Source organism: Monodelphis domestica, chromosome 6 (assembly GCF_027887165.1).
Source record: "Monodelphis domestica isolate mMonDom1 chromosome 6, mMonDom1.pri, whole genome shotgun sequence".
Classification (NCBI taxonomy): domain Eukaryota; kingdom Metazoa; phylum Chordata; class Mammalia; order Didelphimorphia; family Didelphidae; genus Monodelphis; species Monodelphis domestica.
In genome coordinates, this window is record NC_077232.1 from 71793925 (window position 1) to 71810056 (window position 16132).

Genomic DNA, 16132 nt, shown 5'->3' on the forward strand with positions numbered 1-16132 from the left:
GGTCTGCCCTCAAGTGACTGGAAAAATACCCACTGTTTGCGTACATTTGGACTGATTGACTCAATATAGGAGCCCAATTTGTTTCAAATACGGGTCAGGAGAACAAGGAATGACTGATTAATAAACTGATTAGTAAATGCAAGGCCAGCCCTTGTGAACCAGGCAAGGTTGGGATTTCTCCATAGAATCAGAGGTAGAGGACTGTGAGTAAAGAATACTGCATACAAGTCTAGGTATTTTCAATACGTTAATTAATTTTACTGAATTTTTCCCTCTCTTTTTAGTCTTTAAGAGATGGGTCCCTGGGAAGTAGATGCAGATACACTGGGAAATATAAGTGACATAAAAACAAAATATATCAATTTCTTTAAAGAACCGAGGTCATAAGTTTAATTTCCAGGACAACAAGAAAAATTTGCATCCCACTGGTCCCAAAACCTGATTCTATCTATTCCAAGTTTTCATTTCTCTCTCCAGCTCCCAAAACCTATAGGAACTACTTTGACAGCAGCTCCACCTATGTGTAGACTAACCTTGGTGGCTACCAGGAACCTACTTCTCCCAAAAATACAATGAGAAGATATTGAGGATTCTCATAAACCAGAAAACCGTAGGGATCGAAGAGCAGAGAAATAATATTGTATTTTTTGAGATTGTAAGGCAGGCTCTATTTATTGCTTTTTGCAGTCTACCCTAGCTTTCTGAATGGAAGTTGGAAACCCCAGGGAGGAGGGTTAGGAGGGAAAAGACATAGAAGGAAAGATACAAAAAGAATAGCAACTACTCATTAAAGATAGAGCCAGGAACATAGATGAGAATAAGATCAGTCCTTTACCCTGAAGCAGCAGCTCAGTAATCAGAAGCATAGCTTTTCTCTTAGAGGCTAATGCCTTATTCTTCCTTCCCAATCTAAATTTTCTATCCCCAGTGATTAACAAAAGAAAAAAAAACAAATCCTAGGGGAAAATCACATTCCTATTTTGTTTCTTCTGGAAAGGCACCTCCCTCTTCCATAGTGATCAGGGAAGAGATCTTAGTTTTAAACCCAAATCTGCCATTGATAGCTAATGAGCTATGTGTCATTAAGCAATCAACAAATCAGCATCTATAAATGCCTGTCATGTACTGAGCACTGCTCTAGGTTCTGGGAATTGAAAGATGTGTCCTACCCATTCTGAAGGAGCTCCTACTTTATCAAGGGAGATAGCCTATGCCTCTGTGTGTGTGTGTGTGTGTCCAGAATAAATACAACGCAGTTGGGAATGGGTGGGTCAGAAAAGACTTCATCTCTCTATGCCTCAATTTCCCTCTCTTTTAAAGGAAGACTTTGGACTAGAACAAGAATTCTTAACTCAAGGTTCATGAATGTGTGCACTTGGGGTTTTTTCAGTTTTGTTTTGTTTTTAACATTTTGATAACTTGATTTCAGTTTAATTGGTTTCCTTTGAAATTCTATGTATTTCCTTTTCTACATTTAAAAGAAGGATTCTGTAAAAGGGTTCATTGACTTTCCCAGATTGCCAAAGTAATCTAGAACATAGAAATGGTTAAGAGACCCTGGATTCAATGATCTGTTGTCTCTGTGGGGCAGCTAGGTGGTACAGTACAGAGAGAACCAGACTTGGAATCAAGAAAATCAGAATTCATATGTGACCTTAGATACTTATTAGATGTGGGCTCTGGGTAACCCTGGTTGCCTCAGTTCCTCATCTATACAATAGATACACGCTGGAGAGAGAAATGGCAAATCACTCAAGTTGTTGGTAATAAGTAGAAGCTTGTAATGACAAGAGATGTTTTTTCAAACCACTTGACCAAGAAAATTCCATGGACAAAGTCAATAGGGTCACATAGAATCAGACATGACTAAACAATGTCTCTTCTAGCCCTAAAGTTATACAGTCAGTGGTCTCTTCCCCCTAAGCTTTACTAGATTCAGCAGGAAGACTATTCTTCCAAGTCCTGTGGGCATGGGTTGTTAACAGGCAGTATAGGGCCCTATGACATTGATTTAAATATAGGGATGTACAATAAAATACTCCTGGAAACAGAAGGTCCTGATGGGTTCGCAAAAAGTCTTCCTACCATTTAGAGTGACATCATTCCTTGAGAAAGTTACATCCAAAATCTTGCCTGAATGAATCCCTTAATTGTGTATTATATCCACTTGAGCAGGAAAGCCTTTTAGCTCTAAGAGCCTCCTAAGCATTTCAATAATAAAAGGCTTGAATTTGGCTCTAGATGCCTGAATTGTATTTACAGATATACACATGGATGCCACACAAATTTGTAACAGATTCTTTCCATGCTTTAAGCCAGGCTCATTCTCATCTGGATATGCTCCTTGTGTCTTTACACAGATCCTTATGTGAAAGTCTCCCTGATGTGTGATGGCAAACGTCTGAAGAAAAGGAAAACTTCCACCAAAAGGAACACACTCAACCCTGTTTACAATGAAGCCATAGTCTTTGATGTCCCCCCAGAAAACATTGACCAAATTCACTTGTCAATAGCTGTCATGGACTATGACCGGTGAGATGCCTGTAACTTATACTTGATGGAAATCTGTGGGGTGTTCTGTGGGGCTGTAGAATGACAGGCAGGAGAAAAATGGATCTGACAGACCAGAAATGGGCCTGTATGTATATTTTATAATAGATTGAAGAAAGGGGAGGTTTAATGGAAAGCTCCAACATTCCAGTCATCATCTAGAGAACACTCTCTCTCCCTTTTTTCTCATCCCTCAAGCCCTAATCTCCCAATATTATTTTGCTCTGCATCATTTTCTCTAACCTCTATCCTCTCTGTCTCCCTCAGGATATCATTAGTGAACATCTCCAAGACCCTCAGATCTAGGACCTAACAATCTATTTGCCTTTCTCTTTCTTTCTCCTCAATCCAGCCCACATTGTCCTCAAAAGATTTAACTTATCCTCTATTTTGAACTTCAGGCTCTTTTGTAAAATAATCAATATTTTAAATATGTAACTTGGAACTTGTGTTCCCAATTTCCTCCTATCTCTTGAAGTTTTGAATGCAAATAATGGCTAACCATTTAAATGTAAAGTAAATCACCCAAAAGATCCAATAGCCCAGCTAGTATTAGTGTATATTAACATATGTAAAGTTCTGCCTTTTAAAATTAAGAAAGCATAGAATGTATTTATAGCCAAAACTATTGTTATTTTTTCATTGAAAACCTACAGCTTTTTTAAAATAATAGAAAGAAGAAAGCTTCAAGCAACACACACAAAAATGAAATTTTTAATTAGAGTCCTTCCATGTGATTTCAAAATTTCTTATTCTTGATTTTTCATTGCAAATATTCTTGCTACCAAATCTTGGCCAAAACTGTACCTGAAATGTGGACAAGTTGGTGGCCCTAATATCTGAACATGCCCTTGATGGAATCAAAGTATAATCATTTGCCAGGAAAAACAGGTCATTTGAATAATAACCCCAGACTAACTATGTGGTTCTGTCTTCTGTCTTCTCCACATTGTATGAAATGCTAAGAATGTCATCCTGGTTACTTACAATTCCACCAACTAGTCATATACAACTCCTACTAGCATTGCAATAGCTTTTTCCAAGTATCAAAAATATCAAATAATAACTAAATGAAGAGACAGAAAGAGACAGACAGAGCGATTTTAGTTCCAAAAAGAGTCATAACCAGAATGGAGCAACTAATGTTTTGCCCCAACCTGCCAAATTTAGGAGGTTTGTAGATGCTTGTCTTTGGGCGGAAAGGGGAATTCTAAGATCTAACTCTAGTTCTAAGTTATATAACTTTAAGTTTGGGCTGTCTAGATCAATGGTGTCAAACTTAATTAGAAACAGGAGCTACTACTAAATCATACATTAAATATCTCTGCAAGCACATATTAACTTTAAAAATTGCTTGTTACCATTATTGTTTTATTGTATTTTTATTTCTGTTTTTATAATATTTATTCATCATTTTATTTACTTTGTTAAATATTTCCCAATTACATTTTATTCTGGTTGATGCCATACGTTTCCCTTAAGTCTCAGGTTTGATGCTTCTGGTCTAGAATGAGGGAACTGGGTAGAAACTCATTTAAAGGAAAAGAGTCCTTACTCGAGTCTGAGAGCAAGAACTATGGAGAGAAGAGCCAAAGAGAAAAATAAGAAACTTGCTTTATCTGAGGGCACTAGGTGGTTCAGTAGATTGAGAGCCAGGCCTAGAGATGGGAGGTCCTGGATTCAAATTTGGCCTCAGATACTTTCTAGCTATGTGACCCTGGACAAGTCACTTAACCCTCATTGCCTAGCCTTTTCTGTTTCTGTGCCTTAGAATTAATACACATTATTGATTCTAAGATGGAAAGTAAGGATTTTTTAAAAAAGAAACTTGTTTTGCTTTATTTTACAGAGAGGCAGAATTTTTAAGCTTGGTTAGATTAACTTAAGGCCATTTTACTCAAAAAAAAAAAGCTGTCAAAGAAATAAGATGATGAAATGCAGAGAAAGCTTTAGGAATCTGGGTTCTGAAACAATGACACTGACAAGTTCTAAAAGAAAGGGAATTAAGCAAGCAATGGCCAGAAGAACAGAAAATTCTTTAGAAAGGGAATGTAGAAGTGGAGATAAGAACTCCAGATTTCCACTGACAAGACCTTGGGAGACCTTTTGCTATTATACTTCTATGGGGCCTCTATGTTCCCACCTCACACAGAACCTGGACTCATTAACCCTCTCTCCCTCATTCAAGAACCTGGAGACTGACTGGGATTAACATGGTAGACATAATGGAGCTGTAGAGTGTGGTTAATTAACATTTCTGAAGCACCATAAGGGAAGAAGAGTGAACCTACAAATGAGAAAGATAGGGATAATCCTACAGAAACCAAATTAATTGGGGGTCTAGCCATAGTCCTCTCCACGTATACCTCATCTTCCTCCTCTAATCCCAGCTCAGGACGTCCTTATTCTTTTTTTTTTTAACCCTTGCCTTCCATCTTGGAGTCAATACTGTGTATTGGTTCCAAGTCAGAAGAGTGGTAAGGGCTAGGCAGTGGGGGTCAAGTGACTTGCCCAGGGTCACACAGCTGGGAAGTGTCTGAGGTCAGATTTGAACCTAGGATGTCCTGTCTCTAGGCCTGACTCTCAATCCACTGAGCTACCCAGCTGCCTCCTGTCCTTATTCTTAATGGCTTAGGATCCAGTTTTAAGCACAGCAATGTATGGAGATGACAAGTAGACAGTTATCAATTTGCTGTCTAATTGCTTATAAATAATAGTTGTCATTGAATGTCAACATTTTAAGAAAAAAACATTGTGGGCCATTTTCACAGTGTAGGTCACAATGAGATCATTGGGGTGTGCCAAGTAGGCAACGAAGCAGAGCGCCTTGGACGAGATCACTGGAGTGAAATGCTGTCATACCCTCGGAAACCCATCGCTCACTGGCACCCACTAGTTGAGGTAAGCTTCACCTCTCCCCTCACTGCTCAGTTTCTGTGTTAAATAAATGTTGTCATCAAAAGTGATGTATTTCAGGGCAGAGATCCAAAGGGGCAGGGGTGGAGAGAAGGAGAGAGAGAGGAGACAGAGACACAGAGACACAGAGACAGAGAGACAGAGAGAGATAAACAGAGGAGGGGAAGGGAGGGAGAGGAAACAAGGGAGAAGAAAAGAGAAAGGGAGAGGGAAGGAGGAAGAGAGAGACAGAGAGACAGAGAGAGACAGAGACAGAGAAGACAGAGAGAGAGAGACAGAGAGAGACAGAGAGAGAGAAAGAGAGAGAAGGAGGAGGGAGGGAAGAAGGAAGGAAGGAAGAAAGGAAGGAAGGAAGGAAGGAAGGAAGGAAGGAAGGAAGGAAGGAAGGAAGGAAGGAAGGAAGGAAGGAAGGAAGGAAGGAAGGAAGGAAGGAAGTCAGGCAGGAAGGAAGGAAGGAAGGAAGGAAGGAAGGATTATTACGCATTTTACATATGTATGATCTATTCTGACAAATTGATGCCTTTTGTTTTTTATGCCCCCCCCCCTCCATTAACTACTTCTTGTAACAAAGAAAAAGAAGTAACAAAATTAACAGAAAAGATGACCTCATTGTATATGACAGCCCACTTCTCTAGTCTTAAAACTTTCAACTCTGGGTGGTTTCTGAAGAATTGTCTTATTTGACTTATAGCCAGGTTTATTAACTTCATTGTTTTTCCCACACCTCATTAATTCTGAAGGACAATGAATCTATGCTCACATCTAAAAAATTGAATTGGATAACATTAGACTATAGGTTATCCCACTTCTGTGCTTTGTAAACTACAGTTCCAAATGAATACCTTTGGATTAAGATTAATGTTTATGGGATGTCTATTGTATTTATCTCTCCAGTAAAATAATGACAAGGACTGTTTCACTTTTTCTTTGCATCATAGCTGCCCCCAGGGTCATAGACTCTTAAGCCAGGGAGGGAGTTTGGTGGTAAATTAATCCAATTTATACCTAAAGCCCTCTTTCATATACCTGATACTGCACCTGCTTTACTATATGCCATAATGTGAATCTCGCTACTTCCCAGGATAGACAACTCATTCTTCTAACAAACAAAAATCTATCTATAGTTTTTATTCATTTTCCTTAGCACATTGGATTGGGAACAAGGGAGAGCAGAGTTCTAATCTTAGTTCTACATTGGCAAGGGAGAAAACAAGAAAAGGTTTCCAGAGAGAGTCAATATAATATGATGGGAAAGGTACTAGAATTGCAATCACTTTTCAGTGATTCTCTGATATACATTAGCCATTTGGCTTTGGGAAAGTTACTTAACTTGTCTAGGCATCAGTTTCTTCATCTGTAAAATGTGGATAACAGCATTTATACTACCTAGTTACTGAATTATTGAAAGCACAATAAATGGGTAGTTATTAAGTGTGAGTTAATAATAATAGGCATTAAAATAGTGTTTAAAACTTCATAAAGAACGTTGCATTTGTTTTCTCATTGAATCTTCACAATAACCCTGTTAGAAGGGTATTATCATCCTATTCTATAGATAAGGAAACTGAGGCAGAGATTCAGTGATTTGCCTGGGGGTCAAAGAACTGGTAAGTGTCTAAGGCAAGATTTGAACTTATTCAAAATCCAGCACTCTATCTATTCTCACCAAGCTCAGCTGTGCAGCAGTTGATTTGAGAATTAATAGGAATCTGTATGGCACTGAGTAAAGCACTTCTTTTCTCAAGGCCTCAGGTTCTTTCCCTATAAAATGAAGAGTTCAGGAAAGATGACTTCTTAGGTCCTTCTGATTCTGAAGGACTATGAGAAATTCAGCTTTATGGGAAAAATTAGTCTTTGTTTGGAAATGCTTGCAGGTGCCTATCATAGGTATTTTCAGTGCATTCAAATTCCATCTGACAGAATCAGTTATTACTGATTTACTCTCATGAGGTTTTTAATATATAACAAAATTTCAAAAGTTACTCATAGTGAATCATGGGAGATGGGTGTTAGCCACTGGAACACTTCTGGAGAATGATTTCAAAATCATGGGATTCTTATAACTAGAATCCTGCTCAATTGAGTAGGAGATGATATTACTTGCCAAACAAAGTCATATTACCTTTGTTTCTTCATAGAACGTGATTGCAACCTGTTGTAATTCACAAGTAATATTTGTCTGAACTTTTGGTTCTTCCATAGGGGTTTGCATTCTTGCATGCATGCAGACTTTGACAGTACTTCCTCAGCTTTGGGTTCCTGTCTTGCTTGGTAGTCTGTTTGTTCTCTATGAGCCAAGAAAAATGGATGAGGGACAAAATCAGTTCTAAGATACTAAGAGCCTCCTTCTAATGGCACCAAAACAGGGAGAGTCAGACATTAAACCAGTATTCATTTGTCCTCCCCATCTATCCAGGAGTTCTGAGATTTATCCTTTAGGCAACAAGGAGCCATTGAAAGTGTTTGAATGTGAAGAACCATAGGACAATCATACTTCAGGGGAAAGTAACTTAGCCACATATATAGGATACATAGTCAAGAAAGAATTAGTGATAGAAAAAAAAATTGTTAGAAGATTTCAATCATCCAGTAATGAGGATTTGAGTTAATATAGTAGCATTGAGAATGAAAGAAAGGTGATAAATCAGAAAATGATAAGAAAAAATGGACAATACTTGGTGACTAATGAAATTGGGAATAAGAAAAATGAGAGGGCTCAAAAATGGCTTGTATAGAACAAGTCCAATCCACATGAAAACACTTCAAAAATCTAAAAGAAGGATGACATCCTTCATCTCTTCCTAAGCCTTCTTTTCTAACTTTTGAGCTTGGATACCTGAGAAAGTGGTAGTGCCACTATCAGAGGTAGGGAAGTCCAAAAGAGTATTTGGAAGTAGAGTGGGAAAGGGAGAAGAAAGGAGTTCTATTTTAGACAGGTATAAGGTAATCATGAGATTCTTCAAAAATATACAATAAGCAGCTGGAAAGATAGGCCTGGGGCTGCAGGAATCTTTTCCATTTGATTGGAAGAAATGAAAATTAACTTTCTTCCTGGTTCACATGGACTCTTGCCTTGTGACAATGAGTTTCTGTTTTGAACAAGAACAGAGAGAAATATTCATATATACCATGAATTGAGAAGGCTTCATAAATTCTGTAATTATAGAAGCATAGCTGTCCAGATTGGGACAGATCTCAGAGGCTGTCTAATCTAACCTAGCAATCTCTTCTATAACATTCGCAACAAGTGGTCATTCAGCCTCCACTTAAAAAACCTCTACACTGAGGCAGCCTGTTCCATTTTTCAACAACTTCAAATGCCTCAGTTTCAGAATCCAAACAGGAAAATTATCACCCTGATTGTTTTGTACACCATGCTCCTTTAAAATCAGTCTAAGATTTCTGTTAGCTTTTTTAGCTGCATTGTACACTAACTGATTTGAGGATTGAAGAACTAAACACTCCAAGTTGTTTTCATATAAACTACGCTCTATTTATACCTTCCCTCTCTTGCGTTTGACTTTAGATTATTTTTAGCCTCTATTTGAACTTTACATTTATCCTTATCAAGTTTCATCTTAATGTAGGTGGCCCATCAGTCTAGTTTCCCAAGCTTTTTTGGTCTCTCACATCTGCTTTCCAATACATTAATGATCCTTCTGAGCCTTAGGTCTTATGCAAACTTAATAAGTTTCTTATCTATGACTTCATCCAAATCATTAATAAAAATACTGAAATGGACAGTCAAAGACATATGCTTTGAGATACTCTCTTAGAAACATCCCTCCAAGCTGACACCTACCTATTAATCATTCATTATCCTTTGGTTCCAATCATTCAAACCCCTAAATGCACCAAACCATATTGTCATCTAGTCCACATCTCTTCATAGCATCTAAAATGATATCATGAAAATCCCAGCACATTCCTCAATGAAATATAAGTATGCTGTTTCTATTGCATTCTGCTGACCTAGAAATATAGATGACCCACCAAGAATGTGAAGGTTAGTCTGGCATGTTCTGCTCTTGATGAATCCATTCTGATTCTTAGAGATTACCACTTTCGTAAGTGCTCGCAAACCATCCTTTTAATAACAGGTTCATGGCAAAATTCTAAAATTCCAGCATCTAAGTGTCTTGAAGAATTTGCATTCTTTTACTTCTAAAGGTCTTCTACATTAATACACTAAAAGCATTTTTATAATCACTTAATATCTTTTCCCCACCTAGCTGTAGAATGACAAGGAGAGAAAGAAGGTTTAAATGGTGTCCGGGCTTCTGTGGCAGAAAAAAATAAGATTCTCTGAAGCCATGTTGATGAAGATGTGTCATGTATGCCCTGGCATGCCCGGAGGGGGCTGCTCCATTCCCCTTCTCCATTGTTCCTGAGGACATTTTTGCATATCCCCTCCCCTCTACCCAATTGCCCAATGTGAGTACTCCTCCCTCTGGCATAATGCAGGGGGCTCACAAGTGGCTTCAAGGTGCAGTTTGGGCATGCAATCTCTAAAAGGTTTGCCAATGCTGCCCTAAAGCATAGATGAATATTGATCAGTTGGTGAGAAGGCTCTCATTCAACACTCTCTGACTACTTGCTAGATATACATTATAGCAGCAATTTTACAAAAAGTAATAACTATAACTGCTTGGCTTGAGGGGACAAAGAGAATAGTAGATGCTTATAGATGAATGATCTTGGTTTGAGGGGATGGGTTGTGAAAGTAATGGATTTGCTTTTGAGGAATGGATACTTGCTTTTTTTTTTATAGGGGAAACAGTTTGTTCAGGAATCCTCTGATACCTTCTAATACTATTAAACACTCCTATAGTATTAACTGATTGCAAAGAATTTTAAAATTTACCAAAAGTTGTCATTTCAGCAGCATGAAGAAAACCTCTTAGAGAAAAAAAATAGGAGCATTTGATATAACCATTTAAAAAGCAGTTTGGAGTAGGTAGTGTGGTTAACATCTATTGTTTCAATACATCATTTTGGTATTTGCTACTTGGGAAGGGAATGGTAGCCAAAATTCAACATTTCCTGGGGGAAAAAATTCTTTGTTTTAAATTTCATAGGCATGTTCAAACTAATGGTATTAACTGGTCCTATGAAATCACATTATTTAACAGAACAATGTTATAGGTAGTTAGAACAATGTTGTAAATTGAATGCTAATCAAGAAGATAATTAGACTAATTCTCAGAGGAGTCAATGCTAATCCAAAAATCCAATCTAATGAACATTTATTAAGTAGGTGCTTTGTGTAGAGCATTGTGATAGATAATGGAGATACAAAAACAAAATTTTGCCTCCAGGAGCTTTCATTCTACTAGAATGATGTGTCATATAAGTAGACTGGGATACATATAATTATTTGAAGAAGACTATCATGCATAGGAATCAAGAAATACTTTCTATGGAAGATGGCACATGATATTGGTCTTTTAGGAAGCCAAGAATTCTAAGATGCAGAAGCAAAGCAGGAATATATCTCAGAATCAAATAGCAGTCTATGTAAAAGTGCCAAAGTGAGAAGTAGACCTCCAAGTTTGGGGAGCACAAACTGGACAGTTTGGTTGGAAGGCTATTGAGGACACCAGTGCAAAATCTGCTACCTCCAATGGGCCTCCCAAATTACTTCTTCTCTTGAACTTCTTTCGGCCCCCAGATGAATGGCAACATGGTGTTAAAAGACATCTGTGAGGGTACACCATGTCTTGGACTTTCCCCTTCTTCCATCCACCTTGAGCTAAGATCATTGACTCATAGCACAAGAATTAGCCCAATTTATTATTGACTGATATATTTCTCAAACTGGGTAAATGGCATTACAATGGAGTATTATGAATAAATGGTATCAAAGTCCCATAATTCATAAGTGGAGATGTCTGAAAGTTAGCTAAAGGTTCAAAAAGAATCACTAAGGGCACAGTTTTCACTGATCTTTCAATGCAGTCATTACTATGAGACCTTAAGAGTTTCTTTTGGGGTAGCTAAGTAGCACTGTGGATAGAGCATCAGGCCTGGAATTGGGAGGACCTGGGTTAAGATCTGGCCTCAGACACTTCCTAGTGTCTGATCTTTGGGTGATCTTGGGCAAGTCACTTAACCACAACTGCCTAGCCCTTGTCATTCTTTTGTCTTAGGATTGATACTGATACAAGATAAAGGTTTTAAAAAAGAGTTTCTTATGCCTGTGACATTGAGCAGCTTGAAACACACTCTGGCACATAAGTTTGTTTCCAGAGAGAAACAAAACATGGAGGAACACAAAAGAATCCAAAGTCATATTACTCTGCCACCAAAGTTCTCGCCTAACTATCATGCTCTTTTCAACTCATGTAGTTCTGCAGCTCTAGTATAAAGATTCATCAGAGAACCACGTCAGAATTCCAATTCTCTCTATTTTTATGTTGCCTATAAGCATCCTCTACAAGGGGCAGACATCAATACCCTCATTAGAGCTTCTGGAAGTAGCTTCTTCCTTTCTGGTCCAATAGATCAACTGCCCTTCCTCTCTGAATATAGTAGCAAATAGGAATTTTGTTATAATATAGTAATGATATGTGGTGAAACAATACATGGGCCAGCATTACATGAGATATCCTTGGTTTTTTTTAAACTGTTGCTTTCCATCTTGGAATCAATACTAAGTATTGGTTCTAAGGCAGAAGAGTACTAAGGGCAAGGCAATAGAGATTAAGTGACTTGCCCCAAGTCATACAGCTAAGACATGTCTGAATTCAGATGTGAAAGCAGCATCTCCCATCTCTAGGTCTGGTTCTCAATCCAGTAAGCCACCTAGCTACCCCCCACTTGGTTTTTAATAATAAATATCAAATGGAGGTACAACACTTTAGAATATTCCATTTTTATAGGGAAGTCACAATATGGCAATATTTTTAAATAAGTTATATGGCAGGTGTGGAAATGTATGTCTAAACATAAAGACTTATTTCTGAGTGTTTCTCTAATGAACAGAAGGCTTTCATGCACAGTAACTATTTATAGAGCATTCATTTTATGACATCTGAATAAGGTATTTGAGATTTATAATAAATATTGACATGTGTTGCCAATCAGTGTATTAAGGAATTACATTAAAAATATTTTCTTGGACTTCTGGGTAAACATGGCTACAATCTAGACGTGAATTGCTTCCTCTTCCCCGGCACCGAACAAAATAGACTACCTCAAAAGAGCATAAAAATCATCCTTGGAAGAACAGAGGGACTCTTCAGGACACCACAGCAACGAAGGTATGTGGGGTTTGAACATTTCCATGCTCTAAGGAGGAAAAGCTTGCACAAAAACATGAACTGAGCTGCCCTTTCCCCACCTCCCCATGGAACCAGAGTAGGGGCCAGTGCGTTCACCAGAGACAGCGAGTGAGTGAAGAATGTCTCTGTCTGGGGAGGCATACCAGGGTCCCTTGGATCTAGTGAGGACTGCTAGGAAACTACCCCTTCAGGGCAGTTTCACTGGAGAACCCTGCACACTAGAGATCTCGCAGACCACGGGGGCCTTTGCAAACTGCGAACAGTGTGGAGTCTCTAGAAACTGTAGAAACTGCCTGAGGTCAAAGCTCTGCTCCTCGCTGTAGTGAGGGGGGCATGCCAGGGTCCTTGGAAACTGACAGGGGCTACCAGGGAACTATGCCTCAGAACGGATTTACAGGAGATTCCTGCGTGCTGGAGAGAAGAGACCACAGAGCATGGGGGCAGGTGCACTAACAAACCACAGAGGCTGGGAAGAACTAGTCTGAGGCAACTTAAATCCACAGAAAACCCACCCATATCACCCAGACCTCTGACCAAAAAGGAAAGGGAAAACCACCAAAGGGATGGCTCACACTGCCCAAGATCAACCCTCCAAGAAGAAAGGGGGAAAAGTGACTATTGAAAACTTTTATGGAGGGAAAACCCAGGCAACAGAGGATAAAGAGGATGAAATTCAAACAAAAGCAAAACATGCCCCCCCAAAATGAAAATTATCCACAAGCTCTGGAAGAATTCAAAATGAAGCTTATCCAAAAGATGGAAACCTTCTGGCAAGAAAAATGGGGGGGGGGGGGAAATTCAGAAAGAGATCAGCAGCCTGACAGACAAGAACTCAAAATTGGAGAGAGAGCTGGAAGCCTCAAACAGAAGGGCAGACCAAATTGAAAAGCAAAACCAGTCCTTAAAGATTATAATTAAGCAACTGAAAGACAATGATCTTACAAAACAGCAAGAATTAATAAAGCAAAGTCAAAAAATTAATGAATTAGAAGAAAACATAAAATATCTCACTGACAAAGGGACAGACCAGGAAAACAGAGGAAGGGAGAGACAACTTGAGAATCACTGGTCTACCCGAAAACCCAGAGATAAACAAAAATCTCAATGCCATACTACAAGAAATCATGGAAGAAAATTGCCTGGATGTTCTCAAGCAAGGGGGCAACACCCTCTATACTAAATCCCAAAAACACAACCCCCCAGGAATGTAATTGCCAAATTCAAGAGCTTCCAAGCTAAGGAAAAAATCTTATAAGAAGCTAAGAGGAACTTCAGATATAGAGGAGCCCCCATCACACATGACCTAGCAGCAAACACACTAAGAGAACACAAAGCCTGGAACACGATATTCAGAAAGGTAAGAGAACTGGGTCTTCAACCAAGAATCAACTACCCATCAAAACTGACTATATACTTCCAGGGGAAAGTATGGGCATTCAACAAAATAGAAGATTTCGAAGTATTTGCAAAGAAAAGACCAGAACTCAGTGGAAAGTTTGACATCCAAACACAAAGAGCAAGAGAAACATGAAAAGGTAAATATGAAAGAAAGGGGAAAGGAGAAAAGTGGTTTTTTTTCTCTTACTCAAACTCAGGTCTACAATTAGATCCAATCATATATACTAACATATGGGGGAAATGTTATATGTAACTTTCAAAAATCGTATGCATTAATAGAGTAATCAGAAGAATCACTCATAGGGAAAGATTGGGGCATTAACATGATTTTGAGGGGGGGAAGAAAGAAAAAGGGAGGGGGTATCTACGATGGTAATAAGATATACTTGAAGAAATCGAAATAAATTAAATAGAATAATCTTTGTCACAAAAAGATACACACGGGAAGGGGAGGGGAAGAATTCTCTTATAAGAAGGAGAAGAGAAGAGTGCTAATTGGTATTACTTGAACCCTACTCTCAGTGAAATCAACTCTGAAAGAGAAGAGTATCTAGATCCATTGGGATCTTGAATTATATCTTATCCAACAGAGTAAGGGAGAAGGGTAAACTCAAGGGGGGCTGGAGGGAAAGGAGTACAAAAAGGGAAGGAAAGTGAGGGGGGAGGGGAAATGGACAAAAAGGGAGGGGCCAGAAAGGGAAGTATTACAAGGGAGAGGACTAGGGGGACTGATTTAAAGTAAACCACTAGTATAAAAGGTTATAACAAAAGAAGAAAGGTCAGAATCAGGGGAGGATATCAAAATGCTGGGGAATTCACAAATGACAATCATAACAATGAATGTGAATGGGATGAACACACCCATAAAACGTAGGCGAATAGCAGAGTGAATCAGAATCCAACACTACCATATGTTGTCTTCAAGAAACACACATGAGGCAGGCAGATACTCACAAGGTCAGAATCAAAGGTTGGAGTAAGACCTATTGGGCCTCAACTGACAGAAAGAATGCAGAAGTAGCAATCATGATATCTGACAAAGCCAAAGCAAAAATAGACCTAAGTAAAAGAGATAGGGAAGGCAAATACATCCTGATAAAAGGGAGTATAAACAATGAGGAAATATCACTAATCAACATGCATGCACCAAATGGTATAGCACCCAAATTTCTAATGGAGAAACTAGGAGAATTGAAGGAGGAAATAGATAATAAAACTATACTAGTGGGAGATCTGAACCAAACACTATCAAATTTAGACAAATCAAATCAAAAAATAAATAAAAAAGAAGGAAAAGAGGTGAATGATATCCACAAAGATTGACCATACACTAAGTCATAAAAACATGGCATACAAAAGCAGAAATAATTAATGCAACCTTTTCAGATCATAAGGCAATAAGAATAATGATCAGTAAGGGTACATGGAGAACAAAATCAAAAATCAATTGGAAATTAAATAATATGATGCTCCAAAATTGGTTAGTTAGAGAACAAATCATAGAAACAATCAATAATTTCATTGGAGAAAATGACAATGGCGAGACATCCTTTCCAACCTTATGGGATGCATCCAAAGCAGTAATCAGAGGAAAATTCATATCTCTGAGTGCATATATTAACAAATTAGGGAGGGCAGAGATCAATGAATTGGAAATGCAAATCAAAAAACTTGAAAGCAAACAAAGTCAAAACCCTCTGAAGAAAACCAAATTAGAAATCCTAAAAATTAAGGGAGAAATTAATAAAATTGAAAGTTATAGAACCATTGCATTAATAAATAAGACAAGAAGCTGGTACTTTGAAAAAACAAACAAAATAGACAAAGTACTGATCAATCTAATTTAAAAAAGGAGAGAAGAAAATCAAATTAGCAGAGTATTGTAGATGAAAAAGGGGATCTTACCTCCAATGAAGAAGAAATTAAGGCAATCATTAAAAACTTCTTTGCCCAATTATATGGCAATAAATATGCCAATCTAGGTG

At 38.2% G+C, this 16132-nt stretch overlaps 1 protein-coding gene across 2 annotated transcripts in view; it reads left to right on the top strand.

Annotated features, from left to right (window-relative positions):
- Nucleotides 1–16132, top strand: part of SYT9 (synaptotagmin 9) — a 228709-nt gene that overhangs the window by 142126 nt on the left and 70451 nt on the right. The window contains exons 5-6 of one of the 2 annotated variants that reach the window (XM_007496995.3): nt 2361–2532; nt 5322–5451. In XM_007496995.3, coding sequence (XP_007497057.1) covers nt 2361–2532; nt 5322–5451 — 302 coding nt within the window. Of the gene's footprint in view, nt 1–2360; nt 2533–5321; nt 5452–16132 lie in introns of those variants that run through there. The other variant, XM_007496996.3, reaches the window with a different exon arrangement.